The following is a 20333-nucleotide window of genomic DNA, read 5'->3' as shown; positions in this document are numbered from 1 at the left end:
AGTAGAGAAAATCCAATCAATGATGACTGTAACTCATAATGAGGGCTTGAAGAATCAGCAGCGTGACACACAGAAGAGCAGAGAATATTAATGAACTCAAAGGAGGCTCTTTGGACTTAAGCAGGGTGGATTGTCTGGAATTCCTTTCTCAGCAGCTGTGCAGTTGGTAAGGCTTGTAGCTTGCCTGGCCCGTGAGCTTGGCTGTTAGCTCTGCAGTGGAGAGTATTTAAAAGCACACTCAACATACGAAGGAAAGAACCTGGAACTGAATAGCCTGCTTTATTCCAAGACTCCATCTGGCATTTAAAGAACTGCTTGTCCTACATTCAACCCTGCAGAGTAACAGCCATTTTTCATCTCAAACCTCTATTTTTAGTTTCAGGTAAGATAGCTTATTGAGTATGAGGAAGGAACATTTAGACTCAGAACCACCCAGTTAAAGACCTAATCTAGGGTGATCTCCATGAATCTAAAATGAGATCACGTTGAACCTCTAGCCTAAGAGATGAGCAACCTCAAGACTCCACCAGAGGTGTGTAGGTCCAGAGACCATTTAAGCCTTTAATCTCTCATGGGCAGAAGTATAATGGATGAAGGGGTGTTACAGGTATGCAATCTGTAGTTGAAGTCGATTCCTGCCGACGGGGTAAGTTGACAAGCTAAATCCAATCCATTTCTAAACAAACTTGTCTTTGAGGCTAACAGCTGGCTCTCCGGATTCTGCGCACCAGCCAGAGTAGTAGCTCCTGGATCACCAGGATTTGTAGAGAGTGCAAAGTGCAGTTAGCTTAGAAACTAGTCCTTTCTCCCCAGACGATGTGCTTCCTTGTGACATTTCCATATGCTACCTTTTCACGGAAGGGGTCCGTCCATACGAGATCATAGGCTACCACTCTAACCGGTCACTCTTTGAGGGACAGCGCAGGGTCCCAGACCTGGCTCCAACTCCTAGCACTGCCTTCTGGGTTACTATGGCGACCGCGGGAGGGGCGGGGCTTTGGGATCCTCTTTCCCGGTCTCAGCTCAGGACTTTCGAACGCTCCAATTGGGACAACCCTTTCTTGACTCTGTCCCGCCTCGTTCGGCGTTGAAAGCAAAACGATTGGTCCCGGGCTCGCGGCCTTGTGCCCAGAGGGTACCACCTCTTGACAGGAAGAGCGGGAAAGTGTACCAGGCACTGTCCGAGGCGTGAAGCTCACCTCACGCAATGGGTGACCACGCGGTTGGCTTTGGGGAGACTATCCCGGCCCCCATATACCACCTCCGGATCCCTAGCTGTTAATGATAGGAAAGGAGTAGAAGCCGGGAGGCCCCACTTTGCCGGTCGGGGCTGTCCATCTGCGGAGCGCGGGCGCGACGAGGCATGGGATTCCCGGGCGCGCTCTCTCGCGCCCCACTACCGAGGCCAGAGGGGACGGTCCCAGCCTCGGGGGCGGGGCCTGTGGCGGCGGCGGGAGGTGCAAGGACCAATGAGCGCAGACCCCGCCCCGGAGGCGGGGCATCCGGAGCGCTCCCCCGCCCTCTCGCTGGCCCCCGCCCCTCCCCCCGGCCCTGGCGCCGCAGTGAGTGAGTGGCACTGGCAGCCTGTCAATCCCTCAGCCGAGCGGCCTTCGAGCCCCGGTCCGCGGCGGCTGCTGGCTGGGTGCGCGCTCCCGGAGGTCGGCGGCGACTTCTCCCGCCTCATCCATCTGCTGTCCCCGGCGTGCGCCCGCCGGGCCCTCCATCGGGCTCCGCGCCCCCCGCCGCGTCGACGGCCGCCCCCAAACTTCCTCCTCCGCCCCTCGTCGCCCCGCGGCCCGCCCGTCGGCCTCCTCCCTCCTTCGTCGCCGCCGCGCCGCCGCCGCTCCCTCCCCGGGGCCGGCCGGTGCTCGATCCCGCCAGCTTGAGGCGGCGGCGGGCCGCTGAGGGGAGGGGACCGTCAGGCTGGCGCGGGCCGCGGCGGCGGCGGCCGCGGCGTCCCGACAACTCGGCTAGCGCTGAGGACCAAGTTCGCGGGGCCCGCCCGGCGCGGCGCGGGCGCTGAGGAGGCGGCGCGGCGGCCGCGTGAGGGCAGCGGGCACCGCCGCCCGCCTCCGCCTCGGCCAGTTGCCGCGCGAGCGCGCCGCTTTCCGCCCGCCGCTGTCCTCAGTCTCCGCCGCGGCGGAAGCCGGAGCCGGACGCCGGTCCGCGTCCCCCTCGGTCGCGGCCTCGCCGGGCCGGCCGCCCTCCCCCGCGGGCGGGAGCGCGCGGCCGCCTCCCCTCCCCCTCCCCCTCTTTCTTCTCCTCCCTCGCCACCGCCGCCGCCGCCGCCGCCGCCTCAGCCTTCGCCTCCGCCGCCCGCTCCCGCCCGCGCGCGGCGGGATGGATGATCAATCCAGGATGCTGCAGACTCTGGCCGGGGTGAACCTCGCCGGCCACTCGGTCCAGGGGGGCATGGCTCTGCCGCCTCCCCCTCACGGCCACGAAGGGGCGGACGGCGACGGCAGGAAGCAGGACATCGGCGACATCCTCCACCAGATCATGACCATCACCGACCAGAGCTTGGACGAGGCGCAAGCAAAGTTGGTGTCGTCTCATTAAGCATCTTTTGTGTGTGTACGGGAGCCGGGCTCGGGTCCCGGGTGGCTCCCTGGACCGGGGCCTCAGTGGCGGGCGGGAACTTTCTCCGCCTGCCAGGGCGGGCCTGCCGGGCACTCGCGGTGCCCCCATCGAGCGGGCAAAGTTGCTCTCCGGGCTCGGGACAGCCTCAGTCGGTGCTTCGTCCGTGCCCTGCTGCCCGGCCCCCTCCTCGGATTTAAACCTCCCGCCCGGACTCGTTGCGCTCTGCGTCCCAGCCAGCCCCGGGCCATGCCGCAGAGAAGTGCAACTTTCTCTGCCGGCCCAGACTCACGGCGTCCACTCCCCTCGGCCGGGCCCGGGGTGACCCGCGGCTTCCCCGCAGGTCCGGGTGCGGAGCGCCAAGTTCTCTCTAGGAGGGAGGGCAGCTTTGCAAACTTTGCGGAGCTGTCATCCGCAGATTATCTGGCGGCGGCCGGCCTCCGCGCCCGCTCCCCTGCGGAGCTCTGGCGTGGGGTTCCCCTCCGTGCCGCCCCGGTCCCCGGGGTCCCCGCCGCGATCCCTGGAGCGGAGCCCCCAGCACGGGTCGTCCCTGCGTTCGCCGAGGCTGATGTGTCGGCCCAGCATATGGGTCGCGCTGCTTTTGGGCTGGAGTTCTCACCGCTAGAGCTTGCCTCCAGTCGCGAACTAGTCAACTTGAGTTTTTGTTGACTTCCCGCGGTTCCAAAGAGCTTTTCCACCCCGGGGCCCAGTTTTAAATCTTTGGTCTAACTTAGGAAGTCGCCATATTATTCCAATAGGTGATGCTAACACCTTTGTGTTTTGCTATTTGTTTTTTAGGAAACATGCTCTGAACTGTCACAGAATGAAACCGGCGCTCTTCAGCGTCTTGTGTGAGATCAAAGAGAAAACAGGTAAGACTGCTGCCAGCAGTGGGCCTGGAGATCCCCCTTCCCCCCAGGTGGGGTTAGATCTACTCGTTGGACTCACCAGTTGAGAGCTGCTGCTTTTGGGCACCGCCATCTTTGATCATTCTCTGCTTCCCACCTCCTGATCTTGAGAAAAAAACTGCAATAAATCTGGAGTCTATTTCTCAATTCTGCTTTGATGCAAAATGAAGTATATGTGTGAAAGGGGCTGGTTCGCAGTTCTTTAGGCGGCAGCCCCTGACTGAAGTCAGGGAGGGGGCTCTAGTCAGCCGCCCTCTATTTCTTTTTGCCTTGTTTGTGTAGCAGTTTTTAAAGGGAGCAATGGGAGACTTCCAGGGACCAGGTGCCCGTGAGAGGCATCACCAGAACTTTGTTTTACTTAGACAGCCTTAAGCTTTGGTTCTAGTGGTAGAAGATACAGCAGAACAGACCTCAGTATTATGTCAGTTTTAGGTGGGGAAGATTACTTTTAAGAATTCAGGAAGGAAAATGATGTGCTTAGGCGTATACAATGTATCATACTAATGAGTACTTATATAAAATTGTCTATCTTGCAACTGTTAACAGTTGTAACTGAGTTTCAATATATAAAGAAAAATGTCCACAGATACAGATGAAACAATTTTGATGTTCAAGGCAGGAGTAGATGAGATGATAGGTTTTGCAGACATGCTAGCATGAAAATTGCAGATACATGATTAGGGAAATTTTTGGCAGTTCATTTTGGTTTAATTTTCTTGTCAGATTTTTTCTATTAAAGGTATTTTTACTTTTGACTTAATGGTAAAGCTAAAGTAGAAGTAGGGATATAATTCACATGTGTTAGTTTGTGTTTAGTTATCTTTCCTATATGGCAAGAAACTCCCTTAATTAAGCTTTACCATTAATTTATTTATTGTTGTATGTGTTGGGTGTATCACTTTTTAAAGTTGTTCTTTTGTAAGTTAAGGGAAAGAAGAAAATGTCAAGTCCAGTATATCGCATTTTCCAACTGATGTTGTTTTAATAGTTAAATGTTTGACTTTTTAAATTGAGTTTACAAATAATTGCAAACTGTCTAGAATTGTTAGGCTGGTAGTTGAGTTATACTCTGTTTAAATAGGTACTATTCATATTCCTAAAAGTAATGCAGAGAAGATAATTATTAGTAAATCTTGAAAACTTTATTTGCTTTTCATTCATGCCATGGATTTTTTTTTAATGATAAATTTTTTGGTGATATACTTTTCACTCTGAAAACCACAGTCATTTTAAATTATTGACTTATTGTATGTTGATTTTTTTTTTTAGCTACCTTTAGATTGCCTTGTGATTTAAGATGGTAGATTTTAATCTAACTATAAAGGCATCCAGCATAGAATCTTGGAGACTTTTAATTTGGGAGAATAAAAGTATATAATTCTTAGTATATTATGCTGCTTCATTTCTGAGGGTTTTCTTGCTAGCAGGGCTATACTCCAGTTTGTGCTGACAGCTATGCACTGGGGTATTGATTGTGTTATGAATATTAAAATTGATTCAACTTTATGGCATTATATTGCTAAAGAGAGGGAATTGATACTCTTTTCTAGCAAGAGCCCTCTTGTTATGATTTGTGCTTATTTTTTTTGCCCCTTTAAAGTTTTGGCCTACCCACACAGAACCATAGAGCATTTCATATTTAGGCTCTTATCAGCAGAGAAATTCAATTAAGAAGTGTTAGTCTTCTAGTTGCTTATTTGTACAGGACTCAGTTACACCATTCTGAAAACAAAACAAAATGTAGTCAGCGACATGTCAAAGGTGAGTTAAGAAAAAGAAACAAGTCTTTTCAGAATCTGGGATGATGGCTAGGGAGCTTTGGCGGCGCTGTTCCTATTTAAGAAGCAAGAGAGCACAGACAAAAGAAATTTTTATGTTTCTGGGGCTTTCAGTGATAACTTGTAAATTAGATCCTCTTTTTGTGCATTGGCCTGCGACCCAAGTTTGCAGGTTATCTCTTTTATAAAAACCAGCAGCCACAGAGTGAAGGCGGCTGTCTGGGCTGAAGCATCCTCCTCGAGCCTCTCTGAGCTGGAGAGGGATGGGATTTAAGTACTGAGTGATTGATGGGGTTGAAGCTCTCTTTTGCTTTTCCTTTCTCCCCACTATCCATAGCTCTGCCTTATGCTCCCAAGCCAGTTTTAGAAGGAGACAGGATCGCTGGACTCAAAGCCCTCAATTTGAAATAAAACAGCTGTGTAGACATTAGTATTACCAAAGCAGAAAAAGCTGGGCAGCACATTCCAGGGCCTATCCCCTGTCTACTTCTGCAGTCCTGCTTTAGTTCAAAATGAACTTAGAGAATAAGTGTTAGGCAATATATGTATGCTACTTACTATTTTTTCTTTAAATCATCTTATTAATCAATTATCATGATATCTAAAGATTAATTACCTGGAGAAAGTTCATCTAGTCATTTGTGAATATAAAGTAGAAATGTGTGATGACTCTATTCTGCACACTGGAGGGGAGGGGCCGGCAAGTTGAAAACTAGAGGGTTGGGTGGGTGGGAATTGCCACTTCAGTGGACAATGTGATTTTGGTTGTGCTTTTCTTTTAAAATAAGACAAAATCATTAAAAAAGATTTATGTGTTTGAAAAACTGCCAGTGGATTTTGAGGTTTCTGATCAGGCGGTGAATACTGCCAGTTTTGATGCACACAGGGGATTTAGTTTGGAAAACATCTTATTTCTCCCCTACCAAATATGAAAAGGAAGTCTTTTCCCCTCTGACAGATAAATGGGCAATCTGCCACAATTACATTATTTTCTTGTTCAGAGGTAAGGAAAGTATACTTTTACTATAAGATGATTGCTTTTAAAAATATATATTCTATTGTAAAATTTATGGTACAGCTATTATAGGACAGAAACATTTTTCATTGTTGAATTGTGACATTTATACATTTTAGAAGCAGCTAAAAAGTTACAGGCTTTAAAATCAAGGTATGTATCTGTTCTTAACTATATAAACAAGGGAAATAGTAGTTGATATGCCAGGATTTTCTTTAGGATGATAAAGTCCTATGTTATCATCCATCGCTTATTAAATATTTCTAATGCGGTGAGGCCTGCTCATCTCCATGCTTCTGTTGGCATATTTTCTTACCTATTTTTGACTTCCTTGATCTTGACTATGAAGTGTTTCTTTTGTGAAACAATGTATCTTCAAAACTATGCCTTTTTTTTTCAAGACCTTTAATTATGGGAATTCAAATAAAGGAAACATTTTTTTTTTTGAGGAAATATTTTAATGTATACCACTCTAGCACTTCAGTATTTAATCTTAGTCATAGAATTGTAAAAAAAAAAAAAAGGTGTATATTAAAAAAACCAACATAACCCTTTCTTTTTACAATACTAGGTTAAAATACACATTGTTGATAGCTGCCAACCAAACTCTGATTTATTGCTACCACAAACCCTAAATAGCTTTCATTTACTAGTAATGTTTAATGGCAGACTGATGGTTTGCCAGATTTGTAGGCTTTGTGAGGCTTCTAAGCAGGACTGACTTGGGAAGATCATAAAACTTAATGAACTTCTCTACTGCAGGAGGTGTCCGCAGGGGAAGAGAAAGGCCTGCTTGGCTGCTTGGGTTCCTTGAAGGATTTTTTTATGTTTGAGAAGAAAATGACTATTAAAAATGCTGTACTTTTAAAAGAATCCATCTTGAAAAACTCATAAGAATTTTAGATATCAAAACTAGGACAAGAATGTAGTATGCACATGAGAATTTGTACCCACTTAGTATATGATAGATTAAACCCTTTATCTTTATAAATTGTGATAGCTTTCAGAGGACAGGATAGTACACTTAGTTAACCCTTCCATTTAATTCTTCCCTTACATTTTTAGTGTTTCCTTTGAATTTTTTTTTTTTGAGACTTTCATGTAAAGATTCGCTACATTTTTTTTTATTGTACAGAGTTCTGTGTTATTCATTTAATGTTCAATGTATAAAAATTAGTTCAACCATCAAGTAAACATTTAGCAAAGAAATAAGAAAATTGTTATTTTTGAGTCTCAATGGTTTTGTCTTTACTGTATATTTTGTTAATATTATACTATATCCAGTATAGTTAACGTTTGTTCCAAAGTTTTGAAAACAAATGCATTATTATACATATGTATAGCGTTTCTGTTTCAATGAGACTATTTTCCAGCTTTTAAGAGCTTTTTATTGTGAACAACAGTGCTCTCTCTCTCTCTCTCTCTCTCTCTATATATATATATATATATATATATATATATATTTCTAGAAAGAAGACAATTTTGAGCACTGCTACATTGTTGAAACAATGGCAACAATTGGCCAATTTTGTTTTCTCTATTACTCCTGTCCTCCTAGAATTTTTGTGATTCAAATAGTCATAGGCCTTTAATCGTTAAAATTTTATATCAATTTTAGATAGACATGGTTTGTTTACATTGGGAATACTGAATGATTAAACAGGAAAAATACAAAGTCAATGTATGTTAGAAATATAAATTCTTTTGCTTTATCAATATATTATCCTTAAAGCCATTTAAGAATATTTTGTCAATTTTTTTCTCTTAATAGATTTATATTGTTTACTGGAGATTTTGTTAGGAAGTTTTGAAGGCTGTAAAAGAATGACATATGTCTGATTTTTCCCCCTATTTCATTCTTAAGCAATAATACACACAATCTGTTGGTAGAAAACCTGGAAAAATTGTCATTACCAACCTGTTTTAGAACTTTCTGTATCATGCAGATATACCTTTAAAATGGGATGATCTTTTCTAGCCCTTTTTTTTTCCCTTTTCAATAAAAATATATTGAAGCCTGTTGTCAATACTAACTTGATCTGTGCAAGTAATTTTTTTGTGCCTTAGTTTTATTTTTAGTGAGCCTCATTGCAGGTTTGTGTGGTTTTGATATTTTATTTGGGACCTAACCATGTCATTTTATTAATTTACATAGCTTTATCCTAAAGTAGAAGTATATTATTATACTGATAATAGAGACCCCAGCTTGCCTTCAAAACACACAAATCCACCTATTTTTATTACATAAAACTACATTTTTTTCATACTGATGATTTTCCTTTAATTAATTTTCCTTCTAGTTTTAGATTTTAGTTTATATATTTTATAATTCAAAGAAAGGTTTTAGTTAATATTTTATTTAGCTTATTTGTATTTTGGTACTACATAGGGGCATGGTGTAGGATGAAACTATATTTTATGAAGTAGGTCTCTAAGAACTGAAACTGAGTTTTCTGACCCACGTAAGTCATCACTTTGTTTTATATGGATACCATACATTATTTATTAAAAAATAAATACTTCACACATTAGCACTAACATATCAAGTTAAATAAGGATTTAGACTATTTTTCCCATATTCAACTATATGTGAGAATCTTTAGATACTTTTTATTTTACTATTGACACTATGAGAATAATGTTTTATTTGTTTTCTCAGCAGGCTTGTGCTTTAGCCATTTATCAGTGTGATGAGTATGAATGAAGTAGTATCTGACAGAGCTTGAACATCTCCCCTCCCATGCTGACCTTTTCCGAGTACTTGCTCTACTTTTATAGGCCATTCCAGTCTGGAAGTGGGACTGGAAGAGACACTCATTTACATCATAGTATATAGTATAGTATAAATCAGTGAAGTTTTTTAGGTCTGTTTACCACATTTTTTTTTCTTTATAAAGTTATAGAAGTTAATGAAACAAACTGGTATTATAGTAGGTGATAGTGTTATATTTAGCAAATAAATTAAAAAGTAATGCTTGAGTGAGCTACTGAGAAAAATACGTCATCTTTTATGCCTTCAGACATAGAACATATTAGAAAACAAATTTCAGTTGTAAAATCTTGATTTTAATGATGCACTTTGTAAGCAGACTTGCAGGTAGAATCCCTTAATACTTTTTTCATATTGTAAGCAGACTTGCAGGTAGAATCCCTTAATACTTTTTTCATAGACCTAAGCATATTAAGATGGTTATAGTTTTTAGTGTAAAGTATAGCTCGCTTGTACACTGAGTTGGAATAAAGTATGTTATCTAGCAAAAATGTTGATTTGATAGAATGTGTTAAACTGAATAAGCATAGGAATTTTTTGATTTACTCTACACATAGTCAGTAACAATTACTACTGAAACAAAGTATGGATAAACATACTTGTTTAAAGTTTTATATTTGGCTGGGCGGTGGTGGTGCATGCCTTAATCACAGCACTCAGGAGGCAGAGGCAGGCAGATCTCTGTGAGTTCGAGACCAGCCTGGTCTACAAGAGCTAGTTCCAGGACAGCCTCCAAAGCCACAGAGAAACCCTGTCAAAAAAACAAAAAAAAAAAAAAAAAAAAAAAAAAAACAAAACCAAAAAAAAACAAAAACCCAAACAAACAAAAAAACCCCAAAAAACCAGCTTAAGTGTTTTAAAAGTGATAAGCTGTTTTGAATGCTAGCCCTTTTTGTGTGATCTTAATAATATGTTTTTGGTATACAGTGCAATCTTTTTAATGCTGATGATATCTCCTGATGTTTAAACCATTATTTAGGAGATGCCAACATATGTTACTGCAAATGATTTTGTTTTGTTTTGTTTTATGTGGCATATCAGTTTTCAAAGCATATTTCTTAGGCATCAACATCCAGCAGGTGGCTTTTTACATTAAAAAATTCATAAATTTTAAAATCCCATAAAATTTTATTTCAAATTCAAATTAACTGATTGAGAATGTCAACATTTCCACTGTCTCTATATTAACATTCATAATAGAACAAATGGTTGCATATAGGAATTATCTGTAGCATAATCTAAATTAAGATTCTAAACAGGCATTACAGATGCTGGTAACTTTGGCAATTATCATTTTGTTTGGTGAACAGTAGTAAAACAGTGTGCGGTAAAAGTGTTTAGAGAGAGAGGATAAATAAATTGAACAGTTTTGCAATGCAAAGTGGTTTGTGGTGTTTTTGAGGATTTCTTGGCTCTCTCTTAACTGCTATTGTGAGCCTGGAGCAGATTTCCCCATTGCTAATGCCCTAGAAGTATTAATTCACTTTGATATGCTAATTAGAGGGCATTATGCAAGAAATGAGATTAAGTGGCAGCATGAAGCCATTTGCCTGTCAGTAAATTGAGAGCTTTAGCATCGGGAGGAGCTTTGTTTTTTTTGGTATGTGTTGTTTTTTTTTTTTTAATTTTTTTATGCCCCCTCCCCTAGTTTTTCTTGGTTTTGCATATAAATAAAATTGATTGAAAGCTCTAGAGAAGGTTCTGGAACACTGGACTCCCTCTCCTACGACCATTATTTAAATGTAATGTGAAATTTTCATTTTACATTCTGTGTGAAATTAAGAATTTGGTGATTTAGTTTCTTTTTCCTGAAATGACTTTAGCAACAAGGCTAGTGAATTGTTACCACTTACCTCTTTGTAAGTGTAAACATTGTGTACAAATGTCAGCATTAAAACTAAATTTCAGAAGAATGTTTATTTGGGAGGGAAGAAAGAAGTTGTTGAATTGGGCTTCAAGAAACTATTAAATTAGCATTAAGATTTTGACTTGAATTTATGGAAGTTGAACCAGTAAAATTAATTAGTGGTTAAACTTTGCCCTTTACAACACAACCTGTAGAATTTACATTTTATTGTGTATTGACATGTAAGATTACCATATTTGATTTTCATGTTGAAAATGAAATTTCTTATTTCATTCTGGTTTTACTGATTTGTGGCTACAGTCGGGCATTTGAATTTTGCTCTCTATAAAGCTACTTCGTTTTTTTTTTTTTTTTTTTTTTGCAGATTTTTTAAATTTGAATTAGAAACAAGATTGTTTTACATGACAATCCCAGTTCCCTCTCCCTCCCCCCCTCCCCTGGCAACACCCCCCAACTAAAACCCTAAGAATCACATCCTTTCTTAAAGCTACTTTGTGATTTTCTATTATTTTGTGAGAAAATGGATGCATGACTAAAGGGATTGGGGAAGAGGAGGACAGAATCCTCTGGTCTTATGAAGAAGTTAAGGTTTCTTCAAACACTGAGCATCTACCTGCATAAAGCTTTGATCAAAGGGCACCAATGCCTGACTGGATTGGTTAGACTACAGTGTTTGGGCAAGGATTTGTTCTGGGACTTGGTTCCAGTGTATGAATTCCATCATGTTTAGACCCAATAAACTCTAACTTCTCAGAGCCATATGGATTATTTAGTCTCTACAGCTGCCATGCATGTACAGTCTGGGGGCTTGCATCTCCTTGGGCATGGGTGGGCATGTAATGCCTGCTAATGTTACTGGGATTTAAGAATGTTTATATAGACTTGAAGATGAGAACCTATTGGGACAGAGTCCTGATGACATTTTTGTGGGATGAGGACTTAGTAGATAACATGCTAGCTACTTTTTTTTTTTTTTTCCTCTATAGGAAATACTTGGTTACTTTTGTTGCTTTTCATTGTTGTTCCTCATTAATTGATTGATTACTTAACAAAATTTTATGTAAACATATGAAATTATTCTCTCTTGAAACAGGAAAAAAAGCTTTGAAATTGCATGTTATTATTTAAACAAAAGACTTCTACAAGCTTTCAGGTTACTAAGCCTTGTAAATAAAGCCTTATGGAAGACTTACAGGGATATGGCATTTAATGGAAAAAGTCAGTCACTGAATTAAAAAAAAAGTTGAAATGGCAGCTTGAAATGTACATCTCACCTTTACTATGCAGGCATAGTTCAAGGAGGAAGAAGTGATTTTGACAGTCTTATAACTTTGTTTTTGTTGCTTCCTCACCTCCCCCATATAAGAAAAAAAAGAAAGGAAGAAAGAAACTACCGATAAAGGTAGTTGGAATTCATAGTCAGATATATCATTTTCAACTTGGAATAGGAACTAGAGAAGGAAATTGATTTTATATTTATTATGAAAGCAAGAACTCTGCCACCAACTGACAGCCATCCATGTTTTAGTTTGTGATAATTGTTCATAGACATTACTCTGCAGTTGGTCCAGGTTATTTATAATGTTGATTGGGAGTGTTGGTCCATTAAAAGGTATGTGTATAATGAACATCTTTAATTAAATCAGGAAAAACTGATATATTTTGTTTTTCCTTTCTGCCAGATCTTGGGCGTAGGATTAACTGTCAGCATTGCTAAGAACAAGTTACAATAGATTGTACAATGATTTCTCTGGCATCATGGATGTATTTATTACCATTTTTGAACAAATTATACTAACATGAAAAGTTGTGTTTGAAATGATTGTGTGCTAGATAAGGTGATACATTACAGGAATGGTTGGGTTTATGGGGCTTTATGTAGAGGTTTTCTCAGAAATTATAGCACAGGGCTGTCAGTATAAAACCCAGTGATACAGTTGGTAATAACATACAGGGAAGATATTTTTAGGGTTTTCACTTGTTATTCAAATAAGTGAAAACCCTCCAGTTTTTCTTATCATATTTCTTTGTTAGAATCAGTGTTGAGAAAAAGGAAGGATTTCTTTTAACTGTGAGTAGTGTGTGGTGTTGACTTGTCTGCATGTGCTCCTGTTTAACACTTGTTAGAGCCTTGGCGCAGTGCTGAGGACAGCCTCTGGAGCTCATTGGCATCTTCCTTCATGACCTTTTGACTTTGATGAAGGATGGATACTGAACGCCTGAAAATGAAATGATGGGCCTGTGAATATAAATTAGATTTTATCAATGTATTGCATGAACTGATTTTGATTTACCTAAATTTGTGCCCCCCAAGGTGTTGGGAATATTTCCAAGGGGTACCTGCATGCTAAGCAGCTGTTCAGACATCGATCTGTATTCTCATCTACAATTTTGCTTTAGTGAAGATAGTAGTTCATACTATAGTGTTATCAAGCCATTAATGTTGAGTTTTGACATTAACCAGCTTCTTTTTTTTATTTTGGCTGATTTTCATATGGCTTTTTTTTATGATTCTGACTATTGTATTAGTGTTAAATTTCTAATATTTTACAGAATATTGGCTTGATATTTAAAATGTTTTTTTCTAGAACCAAATCAATCTGTACATGCTTTGTTTTCTCTGAAAATGAAGATTTTAAAGTATATATTTTGCTGAATGTTACTCAGTGAGTGAATTATTTTAGAAATAAAAACATTTTTTCCCCAAATACAAGAAAGTAACTGTCAACCACTGCAACGTGAAAAAGGATGAGTTGTTCCTATAAAGTTTTCCCCTTTCATTGTAAATGTTAGACCAATGGCTAAACTGGGTTTAGCTATAATTTGCTAAAAAGGCAAGGTTCTTCCCTCCAGAGGTTCTGTTTGTCTCATGTAGGTAACAGTTTAGATGGCCATCTCATTCCCATTCACTGACCACTATACACATGCCAGGTCATGTGCTGGTCGATTTATGTACATTTCCTCTAATAAGACAATTTACACTCTAAAAATTATATACATATATATAATGTAATTATATATAATATATACACATATTATGGGAAATACTCTATAGTGCACATGACTTTTTTTTCTTAAACCTCAATCAACCATCAAACACATTTAACCTTAGATTACAGAGGAGGAAGGTTAAATACTCTACCACTGATCTCATAGTGAGTGACAACCCAGGCTTTTTCTGCTCCTGTAGTACAGGTGGATGGAACCTTCCCACTTGGAGAGAGTAGTGGATATGGGTGTTCATATGGCAAAACTGAGCTTCAAAAATATGGTCAGGGTTAAAGGGACACTGAGTGGCAGCAGAGCTTTGGTCAGCACTAGTGTAAATATTTGTAGACAACCATGTTCTACAGACTTCAGACTAATGGCAAAAATCTGCCCTAAATGCCTCAGTAAATATATGCTGGACAACAGAAGCCTATTCACTGAAGAAACAATTGACTTTCGCTTCTCTGTTGTCAAAGTGGCCCCTGGTGATAGTGCTGTGGTGGCTAGATAGAGCGAGCAGAATGGCTTCCTCCTGGCTGGTGGGCTGGCAGCTTCACTGGCACTGCCAAATGTACTTCCTATTTGTTGTGCAAGGGAATTGGAACAGTGAGGCATTTATCATATCATCCCCTACTCCTCATGCGAGCAAAAAAGGAGAAGTTGTCAATGAAAGAAAAAGAACTGTAATCGCACATTTACATATGCTTCTAATTGTTGATTTGGGGATTTTCTATGAATATAGCTTTACAAAACAGATGCTGTTTAAGAAAAGGGGGAACATAATTTTGTGGGCAATGAATTAAGTGTTTTTGTGGCCCTCTCATCCGTAGCTAGGAGCAGTTTGTGGACCGCGTCTGTGAACGCGGCTCATAATTGTTTTTCACACATAAGTTATGCAAATGAGCTTTTATGGCAACTGGCATAACAATTAGCATCCTCCAGCAATATTTTAGCAGGTTAATTGCAAAATTTCTAAATTGTACATCTGACTTGTTAATTAGGCATGACAGAGGTGGTAAAATAGTTATCTTCAGGCAGTGGCAGCCAGGAGCTGCTTGAAATGCAAAGAGCAAGGATTGATTGGATTTGAGGGCTGCAATTGTGGGAGCAGGGCTGCTGTCAAGTGCCGCCTAGCAGCTCTGCTCCAGCCGCTGCCTCAGAGCAAGACCTGGAGTTGCTGCAAGGATCCTGCCATTTTACAAATCTACTTTATTTAACTCTACACCTTTCTCATTCCTACCTATCTGAACTGTTCATGTCTCACAGTTTGTTGTACACTGGGATCATTGAAATGAGATAGCAACACAGAAGAAGTTATTTTGGGCTTGAATTTTAGGGCCCTGGAAGTTTACTTTCTATTTTAAAGTTGATGTTAGCACTTGTTAATAATAATAATAAAAAAGGGAAACACAAATTCCTGACTTATATTGAATATAAAGTTTAGTTACCCAGGCATCAAGTGTGATCATTGCTTTGTGATAATTTAACTTTTAAACATCATTTCCTGTCATGTTTCACACATTGGGGAAATACTATTTTGTTATTTATTTATTTTTAATAAAGAAAGAGGAAGAAAGTAAAATATCAGAGGTACACATAATACACTGGTTTACTTTGTTTGGGAATTTATAAAATGCTAATATTCAGCATAGCATATTATTCTTAGATTTTTGTATCAGTACAGAATTCTGTCTACACTACATTTTAAGTCATTTTCAAATGTCTTAAAATTTCTGTGGACGTTTCATGGTTTGAATGGTATAATTTGGTAAACATAAACATTAATGAATGGAGCATGATGACACATGTATATCTGCTTGTGCCACGGATGAACCATGCTCTTTGTATTTAAATTAGGCTAATTACACTTTTCTGTGCATATAGTATATACAAGTACACATAGGAAGTGAAGCATGTATGAAATCTGATGTCATCTTTGAATTCACATATATTTTCTTGATTAATCCAGACTGTGTTTAATGTTGAAATATTGTATTTTCATTTAAAAAGCAAATGTTCTACATGTGCAGCTGTACTAATATTTTACATTTTCTTGTGACATGTGTATATGGAAAAAGTGCCATTTGTGATATGTTGTCATCAATAATTTTGTCACTGAGAATAAAAGGCCTTAAACTCATCCGCCCACTGGAACATTTTATCATATTTATTTTAGGAGATGAAATTAGTGAACAATTGGGCTTTTTATATGTAGGAGATGTGAAACTAACAGAACATTTACCATGAATGAAGTGTAACATTAACATCTCAGTACCAACAAATTATACAGTGGTAGTATGTTCTCTAAATAGTTTCTGTTTTTCCCAGATTCTTTATATTCTGGCCTATTTTTAAATAAACAGTGATATTAAATATTAGTTAACTTTTTAGAGTGATCTATCACGTTTGAAACTATTGTATTTTGGATAAGAGTAAAATGTTGTTCCAAATCATTACATTTACTGATTAACTGCTCAACGATTTTTTATCTATTGCTGTATTCAGCAATTTAAGCAAGAGTTTACCACTGTAATGCTTCAGTGGATAATATTTGGAATAGAGTAACCATTTTAATGAGTTCATCGAGAGAGATCCAGCAGGGAGCATTTCAGGTGTATTACGGCTTTTGTCTTGTCAGGATGCACATCTTTATACTGTTAAAGAAAGGCTTCAGAGTCCTACTCATCTCAGTTAATAATGATTATAACAACAGCAACAACAAAACAAAACAATAACCCAGGGTCTCACCTTCCTAATAAAGGCTGGGCAGCAAGATAGAAAGTGCAGGCAGCTTATGTGTGTTTGGGAAACTTGTTAAATGAATACCATTTCTTTGGGTTAAATTTCCATCACATTTTTTTAACTGTCCCAATATTGATCACCTTACAGAAGAATGAGACTGAAGCCTGGTAGTTATTAGTATAAAGAGGGTCAGCTGCAGAGATGGTCCTGAGCAGAGGCTCTCATGGTAATGATGCTGCTATTTATAGATCCCCATTTCATTAGTTGCAGAGTTTCAAGGAAGAGATTTTCTCTAGGGGAAATGGATACTTGAAGTTCATTTTCTCCCTCACATTAAGGCAGAAACGTGAACAACCTTCAGTATAGGACATGTGATTATGGTATTTTTTCAGGGGCAGTTTATTCCCTAAATATATTTGCAGCAGTAAATGTACATTTAAAACATAATGTAGGGATTCAGAAATGTCGTCTGCTGTTCTGGCTGAGCACTACATTGTGCACATAGCTCTTCATATCCTTGTCATTTTTTTCTTATAAAAATTAAATTTCAGAAATTGTGCAAAGCTGAGTGTAATCATGGTCTTCCCTTCCTTTAGAGTGCTTTAGAGCCTAAGAAGGATGTGAGAAGTGCCAATTTCCCCAAGATCCAGTCTACCCACAGTGTGTATCAGTCCACATTTGTGATATAGGTAATTGTGCTTTCCTTCTGGAATTCTTGACATTTGAGTTATTTTTTTCCCTTTAAGAGAATATTTACTTAGCTAGTATTCACTTAATTAGAACTGACTGTTTAATGTTTTCTGGGCGGGTATTTATGGTATTTTCTTTGCTATATTTGCATTCCAGAAATTAAGTCCCCCTGCCATTATTCGGCGAGCCTTTCATACATTAGAATGATGAATTGAAAGCAGAAATGGGAAAAAGACTGCAATGCAATGAAAATTTAATCAGCGTCTTCTGCTGCTTTAATAAGGCAAATAATTCTTATTGGCCGCTGTGTTAAGGTTTCTAATATTTAATTCATAACAAACCTTGCATTATTCTGCAGTGGCATCGACGGCTCCACTTTGCTGCCTGCCAACAGGCAGCCATAAAAACTTAAAAGCAGATGTAAATGTCTAAAACAAGGAGAATGATTAGATCTAAAGCAGTCAAAAAAATCAACAACATTGTGAAAGAATTTGATGGATCTCTGTATTTTATTTAGTGATGCAAAAATGACATTAATTAAATTTTCTTGAACAGATTGTTTTTGACTTGGTAACCTTTTATAAAGTGTGGTCTTTAAGCAAATGTCAATAGAGTGGTTTGGCTATAATCTTCTTTAGACTGGACACAAACTGTGCTGATTCTAGTGGAGGTATCCGGTTTATATTCCTGTGTGTATAAACTCTGTTAGTATTGTGCTGAAATGGAGCCAGTGGGATAAAATGTTTTATCTTTGGTTAACCCAGTTTGAGGAAAGCAGTAGCTTTTGGAACCTGTTTTTGTTTGAAATGCCTATTAGCAATTTTGTTCTGGGATTAAAGGGGTCTATGCTTTCATTTCTGACCTCGACTCAGATGATTCTGCAATTACAGCGCCGTCTTTCTGGATTACCATCTGGATTATCAGGGGCTTTTGTGTGAAGTTGTGTTGGGCATTACGTCTCGACTTGCAGAAGGAACAAAAAGATATTGTTACTGATTACATGAAAACAGTCTGAATCATTCAGAAAGATGTGGAGAAGAGTATTTCTATAGTGTGAAGCCAGAGAAAATGGCAACCTGCCAAAGCTAGGTGCAAGCTCTTGTTACATGGAAGGGTTGGGCCTGTTCTCATTTCTTCTTGAAATGGCTTAATTGGTGTCAGCACCCCAGGGATAAAGGCCTCTAACACTGAAATCCACACGATTCACCCTGTCTCTGCTCAGTGTAGGGAAACTGGTAACAACTGGTGGTGAATGAGGAGTGAACGGTGCTGTAACAATACTCGATGATGTTTGGGATGACAGAAATTAATACGCACTTGCTTGAAGAAAGCAATGATTAATGGCAGTGAGCACGGGAACGCCGTTCCTCCTTTTACTCCACTTTGATGGGGATTGAAAAGCAAAAGGCTGTTTTCATTCTCTGTAGAAAGCAGAGGTCACACAGAGCACATTATAGCAATTTTTCCTCTCTGGTTTTTTTATTTCATAAATATTATGATAAGCATAGATTAGATGGATTTTTTATGAAAGCTTAAAAGAATATTTTATGTCATTTGAACATTGTTGTTTATTCATAAAGAAATCACAATTCTTCTCTTCCCTTGTTAGATCATTTCCCTTCCTGTCAGAATAATTAGTATAATTAAGAATTAAAAACGCTCACAAACACACAGTTGTGTTAATACTGCATACCATATTATGGTAGGGATGAAAAGAGCTTAGTTTTCCAGAGACTGCTAGGACGGGGGGGACGAGACTGCTTCGGGGGCTTTCACCTTTCTCCCTGCCCCTTCCCCCCATTTTTCCTCAGTGAATGTTTGACGTAAATATATTTTGCAAGGTACTTGCACTTGTCAGCAGCTTTCTTAGCCATTTGATAAAGATTCTTTATTCTACAAGAAAGCCTGAAATAACAGAACTGTACTTTGGATAATGAATTCTTCATCTGTGGAGAACTTTAAAACAAAGTACAGTGCTGGCATTTTTTTCTTTTGAGTGAGAAGGCTGATATATCTTTTGGATCCGACAGGAAGACATAAATTAATAGAGTTCTGGAGTTCAGTTTCTCATTAATAATCCATTTTGTCATGGTTCTTGGCATTGTCAGGCTAGTAGCTGGTTCATATCTTGCTGAGGGATAAAAGCAGACTCTGTCTTAAGGCGCAGAGCAGGAACAAAGAGTTTATCGCCTTTGGGGAACTACATGCTATAAGAAAAAACATTGCTTTGCAAAAAGTTTCAGTTTTTGCTTAGAAATACACTGCACATTTCCCTGGGTAAAGCTTTTAAGATTTGAAAATGGCTCTGAGAACCTTGGAATATTATAGTTTTACATCATTGTTTAGAGTTGCCTTTGCTGACGGTTTGAAATGCTTTACTTTTCAGGGACAGTTTTGATAAAGTTAACACTATTTTGTATTTTATTTTGAGAACTCTACATCTGATCATATGATGGTTCAAAAACAAAGGCAGAAAAGTCACTATTCTTTTCTTTCTATTGATTGTCAAGGTAGTCTGTGATCTCAGCCTGTGTTCTAGGCATGGGATGGGGGTACTGTGAAGGCTGCAGTTTTAAATCATCTGAAACCTAGTAGAAGAGTAATTGTTTAATAATTTGATGATCCTAGATTTATTTATTTATTTATTTATTTATTTATTTATTTATTTATTTATTTTGAGTTAGGGTCTCACTATATAGTCCTGCCTCGGCTGAAATTTACTCTGTAGGACAGGCTGGCTTCAAACTCACAGTGATCTGCCTCTGCCATTTGAGTGCTGGGATCAAAGGTGTGCAGATCATGCTCTGCTGGTTACCTGTTTTTATAGAGGCTTCAGAAACATTCGACATTAACCCTGGCCTTGGTCACAGAATTTCTAAATGGTACCATTCAAACTTGCTTCTGTTTATATTTTGGAGAACTTAGTTCTTATAAAGACTGAAATACTATACCCTTTCTGATACCCGAGGGTGTGATCCAAACCTAGTTGAGTAGAGAT

At 39.5% G+C, this 20333-nt stretch overlaps 2 protein-coding genes across 4 annotated transcripts in view; both read left to right on the top strand.

Annotated features, from left to right (window-relative positions):
- The first annotated feature begins 1363 nt into the window (after nt 1–1363).
- On the top strand, nt 1364–2023 carry LOC113836518 (basic proline-rich protein-like). Its single transcript, XM_027423616.1, has 2 exons — nt 1364–1566; nt 1600–2023. Exons 1-2 carry the CDS (start codon nt 1364–1366, stop codon nt 2021–2023), a joined length of 627 nt encoding a protein of 208 aa, XP_027279417.1.
- A 224-nt stretch (nt 2024–2247) lies between these two features.
- Nucleotides 2248–20333, top strand: part of Pbx3 (PBX homeobox 3) — a 191696-nt gene continuing 173610 nt past the window's right edge. The window contains exons 1-2 of one of the 3 annotated variants that reach the window (XM_027423733.2): nt 2248–2540; nt 3376–3449. In XM_027423733.2, coding sequence (XP_027279534.1) covers nt 2341–2540; nt 3376–3449 — 274 coding nt within the window. In that variant the 5' untranslated portion in view covers nt 2248–2340. Of the gene's footprint in view, nt 2541–2779; nt 2921–3375; nt 3450–20333 lie in introns of those variants that run through there. The other 2 variants (XM_027423735.2, XM_027423734.2) reach the window with 2 other exon arrangements.

Source organism: Cricetulus griseus, chromosome 6, assembly GCF_003668045.3.
Source record: "Cricetulus griseus strain 17A/GY chromosome 6, alternate assembly CriGri-PICRH-1.0, whole genome shotgun sequence".
Lineage (NCBI taxonomy): Eukaryota > Metazoa > Chordata > Mammalia > Rodentia > Cricetidae > Cricetulus > Cricetulus griseus.
This window is presented reverse-complemented; position numbering and strand designations above follow the sequence as displayed.